The sequence below is a fragment of the Streptopelia decaocto genome, assembly GCF_964273445.1.
Source record: "Streptopelia decaocto genome assembly, chromosome: 1".
In the NCBI taxonomy this organism is placed as follows: Eukaryota; Metazoa; Chordata; class Aves; order Columbiformes; family Columbidae; genus Streptopelia; species Streptopelia decaocto.
The window spans coordinates 124,562,860-124,585,428 of NC_138663.1; the positions used below are offsets into that span (position 1 = coordinate 124,562,860).

Here is a 22,569-nt window from a genome sequence, read left to right on the forward strand (position 1 = left end):
AGAGCAGATCATTCCAAGATCCCTACTGCTTCTTAAATCCTTCAATTTCTACCTGTTTCCTCATACTCATATCTAGTATGTAGTGACATTGTGTTGGTTGACCATTCTTAGCACCTCCTCCTTCTCTCCCATTGTTTTTTTACCGTTAATATTGTCTTACAGCACTGAGTCAAAAATCTGAGGTTTAATTGGAAGTCCAGCTCTTAGCTCAGAAGATGTCTGAAGAACATAGACATGGGGTATCTGGAGTCTTTTTGAAGTTTTTGCTATTCTAAAGCTAAAAAAGTGTTATTGATCAAGAAAAAAGGAAAGTATCAAGGCTAAATTCTTCATTGGAAATGTGCTTACTGGAGGAAAAAGAAAATAACGTTTTGTCTCTGTTGAGTATTTATCTGTTTTCAAGCCATCTTGTCACTCGTGTTAACACAAACAACAAATTCTCGTTGATATAAGCTTTTTCATTAAATTGGGAAGCCAGTTTCTAAAATTTCAGTGAGAAATGCTCCAGTGGAAATGTGCTAAATGATTCTTTAAGAAAAGGAAAACATTAAAAACAAAAGAAAATCTACCCCCTAATCACTAAGCTCTTGAACTTGTAAAACTGAACCAGATGTGAAGCTGGCCGAAGGGTCTGTACTGCAGATTCTGAATTAGAAGCAGCAAATGATCCGTGTTTGGATGGATAGAGAGATTTCCATTTTTCCATACTGTGCAGACTGAGCTGTAGGCTGTTCATAGCCCTGAAATGCAGGAAAACTGACCCTTGTGCCAGCAGGGGGATGCCTGTTGCAGGAGTTCAGTGGTCTGTGGCACAGGAGCAGGCAGGGGTGCAGCTGGAGGTGATATTCTCATCAGCTGTCCTAATACAAATTGTTCCTAATTGGGAGTCAGTGCCCTAAAATGAACACTAGGAATTATAGACTTGCTTAGTTTTTCTTGCTTTTTTTCTCTTCCTCTGCAGTTTGCCATCAGTATAGGTTAATGCCTATTATTGAAGTAGGTGAATTTTGCATCATGTGAATTGTCCATCACTAAATTGGTATTTTAGAGAAACTGAATTCATTTGGGGAGATAGTGTGGAAGGTGTTCTGATATCTGCAATATTGTATTTCAGCTAATTCGTCAGCAGTTCGTATCTTCTTGATTTTTGTATTACATCTCTTAGAAACTGAAATAGAAGAATATCTTTCCTACCTGTTCTAAATACCTGTTCTAAACCAATATTATTGTTACAGCTTATCTAAGAACTTAGTGTTTTTTGAAGTGTTTTAATGATAAAACCTAAGTGGTTTCTTTATAAATTGAACTAAGGCATCACCAAGTTTGTAGGCATAATGTTAACTGCCTATGTTGAATAACTCTAGAAGTATTTTGTCTTATTTGCATATTTTATATGCTATTAGCGTATTCGGTGTCTCACATTCCTACATTAATTGGGTTTGTCTCTTGTGTTGGCTGTTATTTAATATTCAGGTAACTCATGATATATTTTTAATAACCATTTTTTTCCTTTTTAACATGGAGGTTGTTAAAATTCAGAAAGCATAGAAACACCAGAGCATTAATGACTAGAAAGACTGGTAAGAGTTGGATTTCTTCTTAGGACAAATAAAGTTAGAGTGGAATTGATGAAACAGCGCGTTGCGTTGAGAGGTAATTACCGCGATGCTGAGCTGGCAAATCCAATCACCATTTGAGTATAAAACATTAACTGAAGTGATGGATGAAGCTATGGGTGGAGAGAATTAATCTAATTGAGGAAGTGATGAGTAGAAGGTAGCAAGGCTTTCATGACCCCTGATGAAAGCAGTTTGCTAGCTGTGCAGGCTATTTCTGTGGCTTAAGTGAATGTTGAGCTTGTATCAGGAGGTTAATGGCATCAAACTTTCACATTTAGTAGAAAGCTGAGTTGCAGAGAAGGGTTATATTTTTTTTTTTGGCCTCACAAAACCGAACCATGAGCCACCGTGTTTTCCTTAAGTAACTGACAAAAATTTTATAAGCAAAAATTTTGAGTTGTCACTTGTAATGACTTGTGATGACTAAAACGTGGGAGAGAAATGTTCCCTATATGTGTTCATGTAGTAACCGGCTAAAGAAACCCTTCTGATCTGCCTGTGAGGTGTTCTGAGCAGTTCTTGTGACATTGTGATATGTAGCACCCCATTTCAAGTGCTGTACTATTTATAATGCATGAGAAAAATGGGAAGTGAGAAATCTACAGCTGGGTTTTTCAACACGCACTGTCACACTAGCATGACTGTGTGCTGGTGCATGCATAGCTGGATATCCCTCCATAAAGTTATCCGGCAGTGCCTGCTCTATTTTACCCTTCAGTGATAACGTGGAATAGTAGTTTTTCTGGTCCATGCTAGAAAGAAGAGCTCAGCATTGGGGTGATTTGTGGAAATTTAAGAATCCCACCTCTGATCTTGAATGCAAATCTTTTTGCTTTGGCTGCATGATGACAAACGATTTCTTCACATGGGATCTATATTTTGATCACTGGTGAGGAAAAAATAACACACAAATTGTGAACTGAGTGAAGGTAAAAATAGTAAAATGTTGGCCTGGAGAACTGGATCTATGCTTGTGTCATTCATCAAAGTCTTCTGCTGGGCTTGGCATGCTGTGGCCACCATGAAAAGCTTGGTACAAAAGGTGCTGGTTTTTCTTCTGGCTGCGTTGAGTGGAGGTGATCTGCTCTGCAGAAGTCCTGGCCTCTTGCAGCTGCTGCTGGTGGCAGCTGTATTTAAAAAGTTTGAAATAGCACAGTCTCTGAAAAATGTTAGTCAGTGTCTTAAATTGAACATTCAGAGTTGTTACATGCTTCTGGTATTTTCTTGCTTGCTTTACTAATTGTAAACCAAAGCTATTCTTCCAGTTTTACCATGTTGTTGTTGTGTGAGGGTACAAAGATGATGAATTCCACAAACAGAGCAAGTACTTGGTTTCCTACAGAGTTCACACAGCATGCCTCAGATAAGCTGTAGGAGAGCAGGTTGGACAAAGAGGCACTGAATAGTCCGTTCTGGGTATGGCAGATGTTTTGTGGAAACTAACGTTTGTACCAGATCCAGATTTTTCTGCTGATTCCAAGACTGCCCTCTTCCATCATACTCAGTCTTACTGTGTTTCTGACGTCTGGATTTTGAATGTGATATTTATTCATTGTCCTCAAGCTCAGAGCCTGATTTTGTGTGTTTGCTGATGTTTACTTTTCTTGGTTTTAAGTTTCTCTTTAGCAAAGGTAATCAAAGTGAGAAAGAATATGGGTTAAATATATAATTACTCTGTCCTCTAAAAATGACATTTTTCTTCCTGAATCCTCCTTCTTCCATAGAAAACTGTCAGAACAGTAACACCAGCAAAGGCTTTGTTTCAGGTCAGTTTTGAAAAACTATTCTGCATATTGGTCAACAGGTACCATCTGAGAGCGCACAAGATCAAATGTTGCATGCTAGATCGTATGCCTTCTTTTTAAGCAGGTCAGGTGCGGAAAGAAATTTCTGATAGTATGAAGTGTACCTTCCTTTTTACTTAAATGGAAAAAGATAAATGTATCTGTCAGAGGCAGTAGGACAAGGAATGTGTATTTGGTTTTTATAGATCTTCTGTTTAAAAATTAGATTAAAAGAATGTTATTGGAACGTCTCTTGTTTTCTATCAAAGTTAATGAAACCAGGCACATTTTGAAATTGTTTTTGTATAAAGGTTAAAAAAAAATACAGTAAAAGGAGAAAGTCTGAAGCACACACTTGAGTTGTTTGAGAAGGTCTAAGAACTCAAAAGCAACCTATGTGACAGTTCTTGAAATAGCTGATGTGAGGGTTTTTTTCCTGTTAGGAAATGTGAGAATTAAGATAATTGCAATCTCTTAAGAAAAAGAAAACAAGAAGGAAGGTAATTAGAAGTGACAATATGCATGTTTTACAAACACTAGGCAGTATGAATTGCTCATCCCAACTTGCTCTGCTAGGTTCTTAATAGTTTTCTGTCTCTTAATAGGTTTTTATATATGTCTGAACATCACATTGTTTCTTCTTCTTGTGAGAAACCTGATTTACTAACCTAGAATAATCCAACCTTAATGAAAATAAGCAGAGCAGTTTTTAAGCAGTTTGTGCTTTTGTGGTCACTTAACGGACAGACCAGAAACATTACTGCTGAGGTACCTTGTAGGTCAGACTTTCAATTCTGTAAATCACTGCAGTTTTCCAGACTGTGATGCCAATAAGCCATTTAAAAGATCAGTCGCATAGACTAGAGGTCTGGCATAACCCTATTCTTTCCTGGCTCTGTGCCTAATCTCACAGCTGCAGTGCAGTTTAATTCTTGCCCTGCTGTCCATTCCCACCTCCCCATATTTCAGTAAAATAGACCTTTCTGGTATAACTCCCTACTCTTAGACTTTCAATGCTGAAATTTCATTGCACTCTTGGTTTTGACATCCTTTCCTCTCTTCTACCGCATACAAAATTACTTCAGTGGTTTTTGTTTAAATTTGCTACGTGGATGTTCAGTTTCACATGGTAGGTGTACTTAACTTAGTCTTGAAGTTGACTAGTGTACCAAAGGCAAAGTTAAATAACAGAAGGTACAGTGAGGTGGGTGTTCATGTGCCAAAGTGCACTGTTGGCTTAGATTTTAGCTTTGAGTAGTTGCTCTCTTGTCTCGTGTCTTTAATTAATTGCACCATTCAGAGGAGTGCAATGGTGGGATCAAACACAGTTGGCAAGAAATCTCATCGTGTGGTCAGAAGAACATTTTCTAGCCTGAAAGTTTTGGAATAATGTGAGTTGGAAAATACCCAGGCCCCTGATGTGAGGTTTGTTGAGGGAGAATTTAGTTTCTTGCATATTAACGTTCTGATTTGCTTTTAACCAAAAGCCTGGTAATTAGGCCATCTCAAGCACACTCATCTTCTTGTTTGGATTCCATGCATGTGTCCTACTCTTGTAATTTGCTTTGTGTTTCTGTTTTGTGCTTTCTGTTAAGGCATTAACTCTAAGGCATGTAGAAGTTCACAGTTGCATCTCTGTTTCCTCTCCCATAGTTAAAGACCTTTGTGCTCTGGAGCTTTCCTAAACACAGGGCGAAATATGTATCTGTGCTCAGCATTAATATGGAAGCAAAGCTAGACCCAGCCTGGATGCTTGACAGTCTAGTCCTATCACATGTTTCCTGAAGTTCATTTGGAAGAGGTGTAGAGGAGTGGGGTTTTTCATGCTTTTGGGAACCTGAAGCACAAGATGCTGGAAACTGAGATGATGGCACCTGCAGCAGTAGAGGCTGTGCTTGCGTAGGTTACCATCAGCTTGGCCTGTTAGGCTGAAAGAGCACAGGCTGGAAGTTACGTGCAGCAATTACTTCTCTTCTGTTAATTCCCACAGCTGTCCAGAACTAACGTACATGCCCTTGCTCTCTAGGCAGATGGTTGCTTGTTACTACTGCTGTTTCGGTTCCTCTCCTGGAACTGGCTTTTCCCCAGCTATTTGCTCAGGCTTGGTGACTGCTAAAACCTACAGTCCAGATGCAATCTGTTTGCAGTAAAATACAGTTGTGAAGTGTAGTGAGCGCTAATCTTACCAGATATAAAAACATCTGCCTTGAACACCTTTTCCTTGTTTTTCACCCACTGAGGGAGTATATGTTTTTGTTCAAGTTACCTGGCAAAATCATGATTTCAGTGCATCTGTATGGATGAGCGTTTCTTGCAGACAAATATAAGCCCCTTCACGAAACCAGTAATTAGTCCATACTTATTTGTTACCCTAAACTGAAAGCTTTGCACATTTTTGTCTGAAGTTCATAGTTGTAGCCAGAAACCTTTTCTTAAAACACAGCTTATGCTGCAGCCCTATGAGTTCCGAAACATTGTTAGAAAGAAAACTCACTGTCTTCATTGTCTGTGTTCTGCCTCTGTTGCAGGTTATTGGAATACAGAAAGGAAACTTCTTCCATTTACTAACGTTTTCTTATTTCTTGAACAGCAAAAAGTAGCACAGTTCGTTGACCTTCACTTTCCTTTACCTTTCCTTCGGTTTTAACTTCACAAAGTAACAGGATGATGCACACTTCTGAGTGAAGTGAATAAATATTGCATTGGTGCCAGCTCTTACTGCAGTGATGGACTGAGAAAAGGAAGTTATTAGGCATACATTACAGATCCATGGTTCAAACATTGCTGTGCTTAAGTGCATACTAGCAGGAGTTGTGCAGTGGTATATGTTTTAAAACCATTTTTAAAACCACCCATTGAAGTAGTCAGTATGTTTCTGTTTGGGTCAATGGAACCAATTACTACTTAGGCTGCCTTGAACCCCAGTCTGTCTGAGACATCAGAAATAAGAGCTGAAACCACCAAATTTCAAATAACCTGTTTCACCACACATAGGAGCATATGTGATTTGTATTAATGACCCAGGATGCTAGCTGGATACTTGAGGGAAGCCTCATTTCCAGGATAGGGGGAATGGATTTTAATAACTTTATATGAGGAGGTTGAAGCAGAAGGTTCAAAGCCCTGATGATCTCCACATCCACCATGAAAGGAAAGTGCCAGCCCGGCTTGCCGAATGTCTTCGCTGATGGGAGATTCACTGATGTTGTAGGGAGAAGTTCGCAAATATTTTCATGGCTGTGTTCAAGCCTAACAATTTATCTCTGTTGCCTACTGCCAAACTGCTAAACTCAGATGATGATAATATGATTTTACAAATCTGTGAATTTGTCAGTGTATCAAGTAATTTTTTTTAGTAGCCTTTGAAAAATCCTGTCACTGGCACCACTAAGCTAAGGCAGAATGTCAGGGATTTCTTGCAGACAAGACACTGCAGTCTGTGGTGCTAATAAAACCCTGGCTGGGACAGTATCGAGGGAATATACCGAAAAACTGTCAAGGTATCATGGTTTCAGGGGAAACAAGACTGAGTCATACTTGTTTACTGAAGAACATAAAATGTAATAGCAATACAGAGAAGCACACCTGCAACACATATTAAATAAAACTCTTAAGACTTCTGAGAAAAATACCAGTATTCACATTCATTTGGTAGTAATACTTTGTTTAGAGACAGTGGATTTAAACTGATTACTGTGAAAGGTGTGCAGAAGTTAGACACGCTGTCTGGGAAACAGCACTGTGGTGGTGCTGAGAAATATGAAATGGTACCAGAGCGTGTAGCATGACAGGGAGTGACAGAGCTTTGCAGGCTGTACCACAGGGGGGATTTTGCACCTGTTTGAAGAGCTGATGCTTTATTCCAAATGTTGGAGAAGAGAAAGAACTTGATTGTTCTCTATCATCCCTCTCCCATGCATACTCTTTGAAGAAGAGCTAGGACGATAACAGTGGCTAAACTCAAGGAAACAAAAGCAGGCATATTTTTTCATGTTTCCTACAAGATAAGGTACTTTTGCTAATAACCAATAATATGTGAAGTCCGCCCACTGTCTTTGTTTACAGCAGAAGCACATCAAGATGTTTGTACTAAACCTGCATCTTCAAGCATGGGGCTCAAAGTTCCCCAGTGACTGACAAATACTAGGGGACCTGCTCCTTCCCCTTGGCTCTGGGCTCCTGAGGAGCGTTGCTAAGGGACCACGTGACAGTGTTGATTTCCTCATGTCTGTCATGACCACAGCCTCTTGAGAAGGTGGGGTCATCTTCTGCTTGCACTGCTGAGCAGGGTGACTGTGAGGGACTTGATGAGTAGCCTGGGCATCTAACGTCGCACACTTGCTGTTGCTGTTGGGGCTTGCCAGGGCACCATCCCTGCCCCTTGTGTATCATGCTGCTTGGTCTGTGATGCCGTGTGTTACAGCTGAGTGTGATTCAACCACCAGAATAGCGCCAGTCCAGTTGGTTTCTGGTATTTGGCTTCATTCAAGAAGAAACTTGTTAAGAGAGCATGAAGCCCTTCATCTTCCCACCCCCTCCTCTTTGGAAGACAGTGCTAATAGGGGAAGAGACTACCTCATATTTGTATAAATAAGAATAAAATCAAGTAGACATCTGGGAAAATAATTACTTTTAGAGAAAGCCTGGAGTGCTTATTTAGTAGAACCTGTCTATAGCTTCACACTTCTGTACATTGACAGTTTTTAAAACCTGTTAAATAGGGAAATGGCCTTCTAAAACTGAATTTCAGGCATTTTAATTCTGTAAGTGTGTAGCAAGGCTCTTGCTTCTTTAGATATCTAAATCTAAAGCAAAACCACTTAATTTTCTCTGGTTTTTGTTTTTGTTTTTGTTTTTTTTTTTAACTTGCAATAAAATATAATCCTGTGAAATGCTACCCTTGTGGCTGAGTCTTGCAGAATATGCTGGTAGCAGAAATGTGATTTTTCTAGGAGTGATCAAAATACAGGGTATTTCAAAAAGATGGACCCAATTTCAAAGCAGTACTGCTTCGAAATTGGGTCCATCTTTTTGAAACACCCTGTAGTATAAGGAATATTCCAGTACCTTTTTGTGCAAGCTGTTTATCATGTTTTCAGGAGCCTGATTCTGTAAACTGCTGTATTTTTCCATTACTTTTGGCTTTTTTTTACCTTCTCAGATGTCTAGTTCTTCAGCAAGTAGCAACTCATAAAGGGGGTGCATTAAGTGTGTAATTCTGGTAAGTTAGTGGAGAAGAAACCGTGGCTCACCGGAACAGTGGGCGCAGCCAACCAACACACACAGAGAATTGTCTTCTTTCATCCTGCACCCTTCACCATCACACCCCTTAAAAATAAAAAAAAAAAAAAAAAGTTTCAAAAAATACAGGAAAACCTTGGCCTTGATGCTCAAAATTTCCCAACAAAATGCTGTGGACTGACATAGCTGAGTTGATTGGTTTTGTGTAGCTAAAAACAGATGAATATTGGATGCACACACAGAAGTTATTTTTGAAGTGGCTTTCCATGTCACTAATTGACTTCCGTTTGATTGTTTCATTAGGTTGTTTTCATTTTCCTTTTTTAACTTTATGAGCTTGCCAGTATCTGAGAGTGATCATTCATGTGAAAGGAAGAGGAAAAATAATTGCAGTTTTTTAAAACCATGCTGTGTTTGTAGCTTAGGTGAGAGAAGGACAGAGAGCAGCTTTCTTTAATGTTGAAAGGCACATGGTGTCTGATGCTCTTGATCAAAATCTGCATGTTTTGTACTCAGCATGCCTAGTTTAAAGGTCTATAGCTAGCCAAGACTAGAAGCCCCTTAACCTGGAGATCATAAACAGATGCTGGTCTTATAAATCAACCTCCATCTTGCAGTTGAATGTTGATGGTATACATATAGCATTTATTTCATGCTCATAAAAAGGTGAACAGGCTTCCCAGGGAAGTGGTTGAATCACCGTCCCTGGAGTTATTTAAAAGATGTGTAGATGAAGTTCTTAGGGACATGGTTTAGACGAGGACTTGGCAGTGCTGGGTTAACAGTTGGACTCAATGATCTTAAAGGTCTTTTCCAACCAAAATGATTCTATGATTCTACTTGGTGAGAAAACTAAAAACTGAGGAAATCTGTTGTTCAGAAAGGAGTTACTAAAAATGAAGCGGAAAATTTCAGACATGCTGAAAACAGAGTGGCAGGGGAAAACCACACAGTGGAGATGGTGAAATTTATGAGCCAGTTCTTTGAAATTAAGAAGAGAAGAGCCCAATGGCTTTGTGCCCCTTTTTCAGTCTTTTTCCCATGTAAATGGAACCAGGTCATCCCTTTTTCAGACTCCTCTGAAAGTTAGCTGTTACCTCATCCATTTGTATAACCTACTTGGGCTTGAAAGCTTCATTGTTACTTAAAGTCTCTCTTGTGTTTCTGGAGGCCAAATATTGTAGTGAGGAAACAACAGGAGATTTGCTCTTGTTTGTATAGGGACTTAACTTTCTCCTAGCAGAGTCAGGCTTGTGGCATACAAGATTTTTATCAGTAAGTTTTTTAACTTCTTCTTAATACCCTATTAAGAAAAATCGTACTATCCTCCTTTTTTCTGTGTGTTCACTTTCAAAATCGTAGTAGGCAATCTACTGTAAGTGAAATATTACAGCTTGGCCTCTGAAATGAGGTGAAGGAGAGAAGTTGCTAACTTCATGTAAAAGGCTGTTCAGGCATCTGCAAACCCATGAGAAAGGTGCAAAACCACTTGTGTATGAAGGCGACAAATAGTCATTGCATGTTTATTTAAGGATCATTTACTCATTAGTAGGGAATTTCAGGTAGGTGATCAGATTAGCAAACCTGAGACCTTGTGACAGCTGGGCACTCAGTTAGGAAGCCTTTCAAAAGCAACAGTAGCAGTACCTGAGTGTGCATATTTTGGCCTATCAAGAATGATCTTAGAATCAAGAATGATCTTAGAAAATTCTTGGCATATTAAGCCACCAAATGCATTTGATAGTCAACTGCTGTATTCCCTTCGATCGTCTAAGATTGATTAAATCCTGAGGATTTTAGGCAGGTATTTGAATTTAAAGCACTATAGTGGATAGTTTGGGGTTTTTTTGAGAGCACAGGACTGCTTGTGTTGGCACCTGAATATGCATTGGTACTGCAGGTCTTTTAGGGAGGCCTTACAGATCAGCTCTCTGCTTTCAGGCACCAGAAGGACGTAAAACCTCAAAGACAAAAACTATCAACAGCTAAGCAGGAGTTGAAGTGTCACATGTCGATAGTCTCTGTCCTGTCCGACGTGAAAACAGAGAGATCTGTGCGCAATTCCTGTAGAAGTGGCTTTTCCATTCACACAGTACTACTTAACCAACAGAACAAAAATCTGAGCAGTCAGTGTAGACAATTCCAGGCCAGTTCAACACTTGGTAGTCCTCGGTGAATGGCGTGCAAGGTAGTCAAGAGTAAGCCTCTGGGTATGGTGTCTCCTGGGTGAGAAAGTCCCAAAGAACTGTTACTTCCATGTGTGTATCAACTGAGTGCATTTTAAACTAATTGCAGCTACTTTCAAAGTAAAGATTGATTTGTTGATAGCAGCATGGAGCAAGCATGTTTGGAGTGTTATTCAGCTGTCAAAATACAGTATTGCTGATTGGGATTCTTTTTCTATCACTGTACAAAAGCAGGAGCCCGTCTGGCATCTTGCTACTTTTCTCACTGCATTGCTAATGTTTACTTTTTTCGCTTTTTTTAGCATTTCTGATTTCTCACTCATTGAGATGTTCCAGGGTCCCTGATTTTTTTTTTTTTTTTTTTTAATGTATGGCTGGTGGGAGATGGAGAAACAGGTAACTTGTCCTTGGAGATTTTCTGAATAAAACGTTCTCTCTTGTTATCTTGAAATAATTTTGTTGCTGACGCATCATTATCATTTTCTTTATTTAGTGAGGATAAGGTAGTAGAAGAACAACCAGAGGAAGACGAGGAGCTAACCGTTGTGGAAGATGAAGATGCTGATGACGACGATGATGATGGTGATGAAATTGAAGAAGAGACAGAGGAAGAGTATGAGGAGGCAACTGAAAGAACTACCAGTATTGCTACCACTACTACCACAACTACAGAGTCTGTGGAAGAGGTTGTCAGAGGTAAATTCATGGGCATTTAGCTTGGGGCTGGAAAACAGGTCTTGCTGCTTTGTGTGTTCGCCCTTTACAACAAAAAATGTTCCAAACAGCAAAATATCTTCAGTTGCAACATCGTTATGCTTTGGCTTCTGTAATTTGCGGGTTGAATCCCCTCCCAATTCCCTTTCCCATTACAAATGTTCTTTGTAGGTTTCTGTCTATGAAATGTCGTTCTGTATGATGTGGGTGAAAACAGAGAGATTAGTTAAATTTTAAAGGAACATTAAATAAAATTTGACTGCCATATGTAGCAAATAACACAGAAAAGGTGTGTCTGGGGGGGGTATCATGTGCATTTGTTGCACAAGGATAGGGAGTGTTGGTTCAAAGCAGGAGGTAGCACTAGCTGCTTTGATCTCTTACATTAACAGCAGTGATTCGTTATTTTGTGTGATTCTTGTTAGATACCTGTTTCCAGTATTTCTCCATGATGTAGTAAATCAGTTAAATTAGGTGAATTTAGAAATAACTATGCGGAAAAGTGAACCTAACTAACAAGTTGCGGGGTGGAGGGATGGGGAGGAGACAGCAATGCATTGCCCAAAGAAGAAAATGTGGAGTGAGAAAGAATTCTTCATTTCTAAATTTTGTTTTTCATGATACTTTGTAGTTACTAACATAACTGCATTTTAGAGTTTGAATTTTACCCTAGTCCATGGACAACATTGCAACATAAAATTTTTAAATGCCCCATTTTTTCTATAATACATGTTTGAATTAATTTGCCTTATATTTCTATTTTAAGATGTACAATTCCGTATGATGTAAATCTCTGTAAGGTAGATGTTGATTTTTCTACAGTGCTTACATCTTAACTAATAAGCTCTGGAGACGATGGCAGAAAATTAAAGGCTACAGTTGAAAAGAAAGAAGTTGGGTCTTTCTAGAAGCAGAGGCAAAATGGCAGCAATTGGGGCAGTTGTGAAATGAGCCAGAAAACACCTGGCCTGTCTCCTTTACTTTCCTCTTGCTCTCCCACCCCAGCTTCTGGGGATGCTTGGGACTGAAGTGCTGGTAGAGTCCCCCATTGTGTGTGTGGCAGTGTCCTGTTCTCCTGAACATGGTGCTGCCATTGGCAGGAGCGGGTCTGGAGCAGAGAGTTCCCGCCGACGATTCACTGATGTCGCGAGGACTGCTTTGGAAAAAGCAGTTATTTCATTTAGGTTTTTCAGTTAGGTCTACATGCAGATAAACTCAGTAATCAAAAGCGCAAATGCTTTGCTAAGATCACTTGCAAATGTTTCTTTCTAAGGCTGGCAATGCAGTCTTGTGCATTTTTGTCTCACAGAACTGTGTTGAATGTTTTGCTCAGTTATTGGAGAGCCATCTCAGAGAGGAGGGAGCAGGAGAAGATTATGTTTAAATCTTTAAACCAATTAAATATATTTCCATATGTGAGCTTGCACCACCTGGGGATAAAACGCCTTGTTCTCACTGGTATGTGAATATCAAGAGGGGGAAAAAAAAGAACGCTTGACTTTAATGGGATTTTGGACGAGTGGAAATGAGGACAAATTAGGTAGAACATGTTTCTTTACAAAGGTTGACATTTCAAAGAGGTGAAGATGTTTAGCCTTCAGGAAAATAGTATGTAATAATATGAATGTAAAATACAAAAGAGATGAGGCAAACTGTTGAAGCCACCTTTTAAAAATCCTTTAGAAAAGTATACACTTGGAATGAAACGCTATTGTCCTGTTTTTCCCAAGTCTAAACTTTTCCACTTTGGATGACTATGAGTAAAATATGTGGTGCTGCAATGAGGTGAGAGTAAGCCATTCCTGATACAATTTTTCGGTGCAGTTCTGCCACAGCCCTTTGGGCTTTCTGACCTCCACTGCTCTTGGGGCACAGAGGATGCTGAGACTGCCCCTGGGTGTGTAACTGGTGTCTGACAGAGCTGGCTTATTTCTACATGTAGCAGTGCCCAAATTGCTTAGAGCCTTGGAGCACAAGTCGTATGAGGAGATGCTCAGAGAACTGGGGTTGTTTGTAGAAAAGGAGGCTGAGGGGCGAGACCAAATCATTCTCTACAACTATCTGAAAGGAGGTTGTAGTGTGGAGGGTGTTGGTCTTTTCTCCAAAGTAAAAAGCAATAGGACAAGAGGAAGTGTTCTCAAGTTGCATGAGGGAGGGTTCAGGTTGGATATTAGGAAACAAATTTTCACAGAAAGGGTTGTCAGGCATTGGAACAGGCTGCCCAGGGAAGTGGTGGAGTCACTGTCCCTGGAGGTGTTTAAAAGATGCATAGATGAGGTTCTTAGGGACATAGTTTAAAAGTGGACTTGATAGAGTTGAGTTAGCGGTTGGACTTGAGGACCTTAAAGGTCTTTTCCAACCAAAATGATTCTATGATTCTACTTCCCTTTCTTCACTTAAGCGAAAGCTTCCTTCAGGATCTCCATCCTCCTGGTACAGACGGAAGATCTGGCATACGAGCTTCGGTGCTGAGCATCTGCTGTTGTCTTGCTGTTACAAACAGAAAAGTTTGTTGCTGTCGGTGCAAATAAAAAAGTTAGAGGTGCCTTGTAGGCAATGTACATACTAAGAAGTGGTCCATACTATGGGGACACCTTGACAGCCTCTCCAGATGCGTTTAAGTGTTGGAGCTTCATTCATGTGGATGTGAGCTCTGTTCAGGCTACTTTTCCCAAGCATTAGTCGGTGCAGTTCATAAAATGTATCCTAGCATGTTCTTCACAGATACTTTACTGCCAGTTTTATGTATGCTTTATGAAGCTGTAACTAATAATATGTCATTAGCATTAAAGAGCACAGAGAGTGGGTTTGTCCAATTTGAGAGGAGTTCCTTTTTGTATGTGAAATCAACGAAGACTAAATGTTCTAAAACCATCCATTAGGAGCCAGTTGTGGGCTGGTACTGAGCCCTTTCTCCCCCAAATCAATGGAATGATTGCCATCAACCATAAATATTTTAAAAGCATAAATGTAATGTTATACTTTAAAGATACTCAAGCTACTGTAGAATCAAATTATCAGACAATTATATTTGTATGCATATTTTAATGAATCGTGATTAAAATAGCAATAGTAGAAACACTTCAAACTTATTTTCAGTGAAAAAGGAACTTAGTCTTGCCTACGGAATGGGAGAGGTCAGTGGCAGGAGGACAGTCTCTTCATTTTCTGCAGCAACCTTATTTTTATGGGCCTTAGTGTTTGTTAAAAAATGTGAATAAACTTTCCATAGCACAGTTTTTGTGCTATGGAAAGTATTCAATTTCCTAGCTTTTGTGAGAGACTATGTTTACTCTCAGTTCGTATGGAGTAGGGCAGCAGACCCAGTTCAAACTTGCCAACATAGTGTTGCTGGGCTTCAGGTGTTAAATCCAGCCAATTGTGGGTCTGAGGTTGCAGGGATCCAAAGAGTGAAATTAATGTCAGGTCCACATTTTTCACTTTTAATCACTAGGAGATGTTATTTGGGCTCCTCATCTTAAGGAAGGCGTTGAAGTTCTAGAGAGAACGCAGAGGAGGGTGACGAAGCTGGTGAGGGGCCTGGAGCACAAGTCTAATGAGGAGCAGCTGAGGGAACTGGGGCTTTTCAGCCTGGAGATAAGGAGGCTGAGGAGAGACCTTATCTCTGTCTACAGCTAGTTGGAAGGAGGTTGAGCATGGAGGGTGTTGGTCTCTTCTCCCAAGTAGCAAGTGACAGGGCAAGAGGAAATGGCCTCAAGTTGCACCAGGGGAGGTTCAAATTGGATATTAGGAAAAAAACTTTCACGGAAAGGGTTGCGAAGCATTGGAACAGGCTGCCCAGGGAAGTGGTGGAGTCACCATCCCTGGAGGTGTTTAAAAGGCATTTAGATGAGGTTCTTAGGGACTTGCTTTATTGCTAGAGTTGGGTTATTGTTGGTCTTGCTGATCCTGAGGGTCTCTTCCAACTGAAATGATTCTATGATTCTATGAATTTGTGCTGAAGAAAGTATGACTTGTTTATGAAGCCCTGCAAGAAAACTGTGCCTCTTGACTTCTGTATCTGTATGGAGCACGGGAGGTGACTCTCAGCTGGCTGGGATTTGAGCAGGGGAGCGGTTTAGATTTCTCCTGCCGTCCCCACAGCATCACAGCTGCTGCCGAGGCCTCCGGGCTCCAGGTGGTTCTTCCAGTGCCCGAGCGAAAGCAGCAGGAGCGCTGCTCCCCCATCACGTGCAATTCTTTGTGGTTTCATTTCTGCTGTCCTTCCGCACAGTAGGTGACAAGGAAAATCAGCCTTTCTTGGCGTACAATAAAGAATAAGCAACTTCAGCTTAGTGCTTCCCATCAACATAGCAGTCAATCACATCTCATTTAAAGGAGAGCGGCGGGGTCAGTGCAGCAGGCTGGAAGAAAACACTTGGCAGCTTCCTCGCATACCTATCAGCAGATGCAGGGGGCTTTGCAGCATAAGCCTGACCTGCCTCATCTAGCATATAATGTTGCCCTTTAGCAATTGGTTTTGCATTCTCTAATTCAGCTGGATTTCCTTAAACAGTTAGGAAAGAATTTACACGGTGCTGCTTGAGGTGACATTTTAACTATGTTTACAATCTGGAATTGCAAACGAGAGACCATATGCTGGTTTCCTAACAAGAAAAAGGTAGCCTGATGTTTGTATGGTAGCTCTTTTTATTGATCTAGCATGTTAGGTTTTCCTGCTGAAGATTTTTATGTCTAAAAGACTTTAAATCCATTCAGTGACAGCTACCATCTATTCTAAGGCAAGGGAGGTTAACCCTGATTGCTAGACCTGTCAGCTATAAATTTGGGGATAATATTAGTAGTATATGCTAGATTGATTGGGCTTTTTTCACCCTTGCTACCTTTGCCCCACTTTCCTCCTTGCAAGGTTATTATCTTTCTTTTAAAGTAGTAGTTCCTTGTTTTTCTTGTGCTTCAAGACTACACAGTATGCTTTAGTTGGAAAGCAGTAATGCGTAGTTGTATTCCCCATTAAGAAAACAGGGATAGGTAGCTATATGAATAGTACACATTATGATAACTCTTATTTTTTGTTAGATATTCATTAAGAATGATAATCTATTCTAATATATGAACAAAAGCTGGTAAAATTCACCTAATGGATTTGCGTTAAAATAACTGACTGCTTTTAATTAGTCATAATTTAAGCACAGCTATTCCACCATAATATGATACTTCAAGATACATTGCAATTAGAAGAAATCTTTTTTTATGATATTGTAATCTTGTTGACAGAAGAGCAGTGTATTATTACCATTTGGAGGTAAGGGCAAATGTACTGAAATACTTCACACAGTGTGGTTTCACGTAAGGTTGGAGAATGGAGAGTGGTTTTATTTGGAGTATATCCTGCCACAGGCAATCCCCCAAGAATGTGTTTTGCTAGAGAAAATGTGGTTTTACTATATTTAAGCAATAATTAATTGAATATTTTGTTTTTCTGTGTAAAAAGACTGGAATGCACTTTGGGGCTAATTCTCATATTTGCTGTCTTCCCACATTAGCATAATCATGATATTATGTGGCAACTATACCTTTTTAAAAATACACATGAATTCATGACATTTTATTGACCTACATTTAAAATCAAGCTGGATTTTTTTATGTGTTCTGGTCATTGGTAGTAACTATATGGCATCTTTGTTCAAAATGTGTTAGGCACAAGTAAACAGAAAATGTATTTTCGCGTATTTGTCCCACTTCAGAATTGTAAAGCTTTGTATTCCAGCCAAGTATACAATTACCTTTTTTTAGTATGCCAAATATCTCCCTCCAGAAGAAACATTGAGAGAAATTCAAGCTTAATTGTGCAGAATGGAAATTACAATTTTAAGGGGTTTAACAATTTTAGAAGAGCTGTTATTCAGTATTGCATTTAGAACTCATAATTTTGCTTTTTTCTTTTAACTTCCTCTGTAGAAAGTACTTTAGTGATTGTGTAGCTTGTGCAGCAACTTTATTCCTAGAGTAGAGTGTGTGCCAGCTTCACAGCTGTCTCCTCCTAATTCCAAAAACGTCTTTTGAAATTAGCTTTTGTCTTTGAATACTCAAAGTAAAATTTGGCCACCTCTTGTAACCATATATTCAGAATGAGGAAGTTTTGCTTAAACAAAATTATCTTTAAATATTCCCTTTTGATTAATTCACTGAGTAAAACAGTTTTGTGCCTTTCTGTAACAGGAACAGCATAACTAAGAGTACAGTTATTCTTTAACTTGCCTAATTTTTCTCGGCTAGATAAAATATGTAGACTAGTACAAATACAGATGTATTAATATCCTCAAACTATATTTCTCAGTTCCTGAAGACACAGAAACCAAAATTACTCCAGCTGTAATATTATAATACTAGCGCATAATAAAGAGGAGCATATGCCCCATGATACGTATTTGAGAGGTTCACTCCTCTGGCCTCTCTTGTATTAAATGGATTGCTCTGTTATTCAGTGAAATGTAAGTGGTAAAATGTAAAATTGTGATTCCATATACTTAAGCAGCTAAATGCATTTCTTGTTTGGGTCTGATGTGATTACGATGCAGTTTGAACCGATGGCAGCACAGACAAAGCAAATACGTACCAGTGCTAGTGACTTGGCTTGTAACGCCAGTACTTATTTATATATACTTGACAATATCCACTTCAAACTTGAATGGCTGGTAGCACAGAGTCATAAATACATTATTTTTTCCATTAACATGGCTAAATTAAAGAACTTGTAATATTTGTAAGACAACATGATTGTGTCTCTCTGATGTACTGTTAAGGTAAAGAAGTTTTTCAGAGGTCCTAGATAGGACCAAGGTAGCTTGGAGATGATTGTCTAACTCCTGCTGTTTGTATTTTTTTCTGAAATTCTACTCAAATTTCATTTCTGGTTTAAAATTTGGAACTGACTGAGCCAGCATTTAAATGAGCTTAGTTCTGAGGATCACGTAAATAAATTAAATCCTGAAGAAAATACTGAGTAACCTTCAGTGGTAGAAGTATGTAAATATAGCTTTAATTTTTTTTTCCTTATTAGAATTTAAAATTTTATTTCCAATTTCTCAGTTGAAAAAGTTGATGTTCACAGAGTGGTAGTCCCATGTGGAAAAAAAAAAAAGCATGGAGTTGAGAGTTTGACATAAAGCAATTATAATTTCACTTTGATTTAAAATCAGTTTTCTTCCAAGGAACAGAAAAAAACAATTACTATGGTGATGAAAAATTTTAGAATGCCATTCAGTACGTATTTTATATTTCCTTCAGTAAAAACTGATCTTCAAGAGTGTCTAAAATGTTTGCACATAAATTCTAATTAGTTCTACTAACAGCATTTTGGTAAATGAGTGTTTATGGAAGTACTTTGTGTAAAGCCACTATAAATCAATGTCCACATACTTGAAAACTGTGTATTTCCTAGAATGCTGAAGCCTGTACTTTTCAAAGGAAAAATAACACAGTCAATACTGATGTTTAGTGTAACTAATTTGTTTTCACTATAGCACTTTAACTATTGATTTCAAAGCAAATCAAAAAGCTTTGCCACAGTAGTGTCTTTCAGGGAATGATCTACCTGCTTGGTTAGAAACAACTTTTCTTGCATTAAGAGGCTTGGAATAACTATAAGAAGTTTAGAATAAGGAAAGTTGAATTATACTGTCCTAATTATCTCAAAAATAATTTGCCAGCTCTAAGGTTTTGGCGAGGGGAAGTATTGGCAACTGTCAGCTTTGGTTTAAGGCACAAAGAAGTTGAGATAAAGAAGGATGGTGTGAAAACTGGAAGTGTCTGAAAAGAGAGTTAGAATTTAGACCGCTTATGAACCTGGATTGTGGCAAAGGCTTGTCCTCTTCAATTTTATGCAGTGCTATGGAGCCCAAGGCAAAAATGCATCTTTGAAGGGGGAAGAGTGAGCGTGGTCCTTAAACAAAGCAAAGCTCACTGATAATACTGTATTTCATACAAATTATTTGTGTCAAGTGAAATTGAATTATACAGTCTCAAAAAGTAACTCCTAATCGGTTTTAGCAACAAGATTGATATATAAAGGAAAGACAGCTTTTAATTTTTTGACGAATCATTTAGCAGTATATGTTGCCTGCCTGCTGCTAGTATCTGTGAAAGTACCATAGCTCATCCATCATAGGCATTAGGAGTGGTGGAAGAATGTTTGGATTAATAGAGCAAGATGATGTGTTGAATTTCCCGTCTTTGTACTTCATTTCCCCATCTTCTTAGTTGTGGTGATGCAGCTGAGGATCAAATGTTGTGGCTTTTTTATATGAAGCCAAGTGAGGGGGATATGGAGAGGCATGAGAGGAGCAACTGGTGCAGCAGTAGGAGCAACAGGACCATTTCCTGGGCATCAAAGCTGGTTTAAAAATGTATCTTTGCACCGAACCAGAGGTGAAGGAATGCTACTCTGAGTCCTCCACAGAGAACAGGAGATGGTGGAGGCATCACTGGGAAAGGGGTGACAACAGCAAGAAGTTTCCTAGACTGGAGGAGCAACATGCCTCCTTCAAACAGTGTAGCTGTAAAACAGCAACCCAGAGCATTTGCTCCCCTCCTTGTTCATCTACATTTAGGTCATAAACTGTTTGCACAGTAGGCTATTTCTCTCTGCGATGGAATAATTACCATTTAGGTCTCACCAAAGCAGTACAGCTGTGCAGGCTGGTGTGCAGGATGTCCCCCCACTGCCCTGTAGTGTCACCACCAGCCTGGTGGGCAATGACAGGTCGGGTGGGCGTCAGACCGCTGGCCACAATGCTGGGCTGTGGTGCTTCAGGCTCGCTCTTTCTGATGTGCTGCCCCGTGATTTCTTGAATGATTGTTCAAGTGCATGTTCATGTGCATAAATGACTTTAGTTTCCAAAGAGCCAATTCCTTGTTATCACTGGCATCAGATATTTGATGGAAAATTGCCATCACTTTTGCACATTATTTGTACCTGCCAAAAAACTCTGCTGCTGTTTCTGCGAGAGAGAGGTACCTATAGGAAAATTCCGATTAAATCTGTGAATTGTTCCCATCCTGATAGCCCTTAACAGTGCAAAATGAAATAAGTCAGACTTCATAGCAAAACTAATATTTTGAGGGAAACATAGAAGGTGCTTATTTTATGGGGTAGATGTCAGCACCTCATCAACATTAACTAAGAAAGACTGAGTTGAGACCTTTGTGGTTTTTTTTAAATGACATTTCATGTCAGCAAAAATTCTCTTGATTATACCTGTCTCTTTAATGTCAAGAGTCACTATTCATTTTTAATTGACATGTGGCAGCTCCTCCAAGGCTGTGCAAAGTTAGCTTTGTGTGAAGATTTGACTGTATAATTGGATGGCAGGGCTGGATTTGATTTTAAAATAAATCAGGAGAAGCACCTGTATACTAAATCTGGTCTATAATTAATCATATGTAGTAAACAATTAATTGTAATTAATGTGTTTTACAATTAAATACACTTTTTTTTTTTTTTTCTTAAAGAAAAAGCCCCTAATATTCCTTTAACCCCTGCTATTCCTTTCTCCTAATTGCTTGGGACAGAGCTGCGACAGTTGTAGCACATCTTTGATGATTGCATAGGTGGATCTGTTTCTCTTAGACCAAATGAATGTTCCCTAAAATTGACTCTTGACATTATTTACAGGTACTGTATATGATTATGTTAAATAAGTGTGAAATTATACCTCTGTTAAATATATAAGGAAATGTAGATAGACACTGACTATCAATTACAATTAAATATAAAATCTGTTTATAAGTATCAGTGCTCCCAGGGAGAATGAAGTGTTGGATTAGGACAGATTCTGAAAGGCAAGGTTCTTTGTAGCCAGCATCCAAGAGGTAATGAGCATGAGGGGGATTTTCAGTGCTAATGCACTGATAGTTCTTCATACCTTGCAACCCTTAGGGATGTGCCTTCCACAAAATTCAAATATATGCAGAGAATTTAGAAGCCTCTAGTTGAACTTACCAGTTTGTCTGCCAGTGCAGTGTGTGGGATGAAAGCAAATGAGGGGTGTATTGGTGTTTAAACGTGATGTAGATTTGAAATTACTTATGCAGCACATTGAAAGATAAAACTAGTTTTGTCTGTTTGGAACATTATTGGTAAAGGGCTATATATTTACATGTGTAATTGGCTGAATTCCAAACTGTGGGCATAATTTGCTTTGTCTTCCTTTAATTTGTGTGGTTTGGTTCTTCCCTCAGGTTTTCATGTGTTGCAGGATGTAGGCAGAGACTGTGGCAGCTCACAGTGAACACAAACACAAACCGTTTTAATTTTTTCCTATATATATTCACTGGGGATGAGATTTCCTCCCATGGATGGGATAAAGCTATGGCAGTAATTTGATATATGTGAACCCTCGAACTATGAATTATAAACCCTGTTCTGGGTGGATTGCAAGAGGGAGTTTCTTCAGCAGTGAATGTACATAAAGAGGTGTCTGAAGAGAATTTGTTTTCCTCTATAACTCATAAATATTTTCGTTTTGTTTTGTTTTTCTTTTTTTCTTTTTTTTTTCCTTTTTTATAACCTAGGAAAGCTGCTCAGCTGGTGGGGGGGGGGGTTAGGTGGGGGTGAGGAGGGTTTGGGGAGGATGTACAGCTAAAAATAAGAAAGTGGAACCTTCTGCTTTCAGATGTTCCCCTTCCAGAGAGGTGCCAAGTGGGAACCTGCCAGGGACCTTCAGCAAAGCCCCATAGGCGGGAACTGGGGGGTGGTTCTACCCCCCCAGCCTGGAAACAGATGAAACTTCACACTTGCACCATTACCACCATGCTGGAGCTTGTTTCAGGGCAGCACCTCTCAGTGTGTGTGGATAGAGTAGCTAAAAACATAAACCAATAGGCAGGCTAAGGATATTTAGTGGCACAAATCAAAGATTCGAGTCAGTTCAAAATGTACCTTGGTTGTCCCCGGGGTGGTTTTCCAAGTAAGGGTTTCCCGTTCCCCGAAACACCCTCTTGGTGCAACTCCCTCCTCACTGGCGCACGTGGACATCGAGAGGCACCTAATTAAGAAACCAA

At 39.3% G+C, this 22,569-nt stretch overlaps 1 protein-coding gene across 2 annotated transcripts in view; it reads left to right on the top strand.

Moving 5' to 3' along the window:
• APP (amyloid beta precursor protein) overlaps positions 1–22,569 on the top strand; it is a 219,281-nt gene that overhangs the window by 109,659 nt on the left and 87,053 nt on the right. For both annotated transcript variants that reach the window (XM_082043208.1, XM_082043207.1), the window contains exon 6: positions 11,324–11,526. In XM_082043208.1, the coding sequence (XP_081899334.1) occupies positions 11,324–11,526 (203 nt within the window). The remainder of the gene's footprint in view (positions 1–11,323; positions 11,527–22,569) is intronic.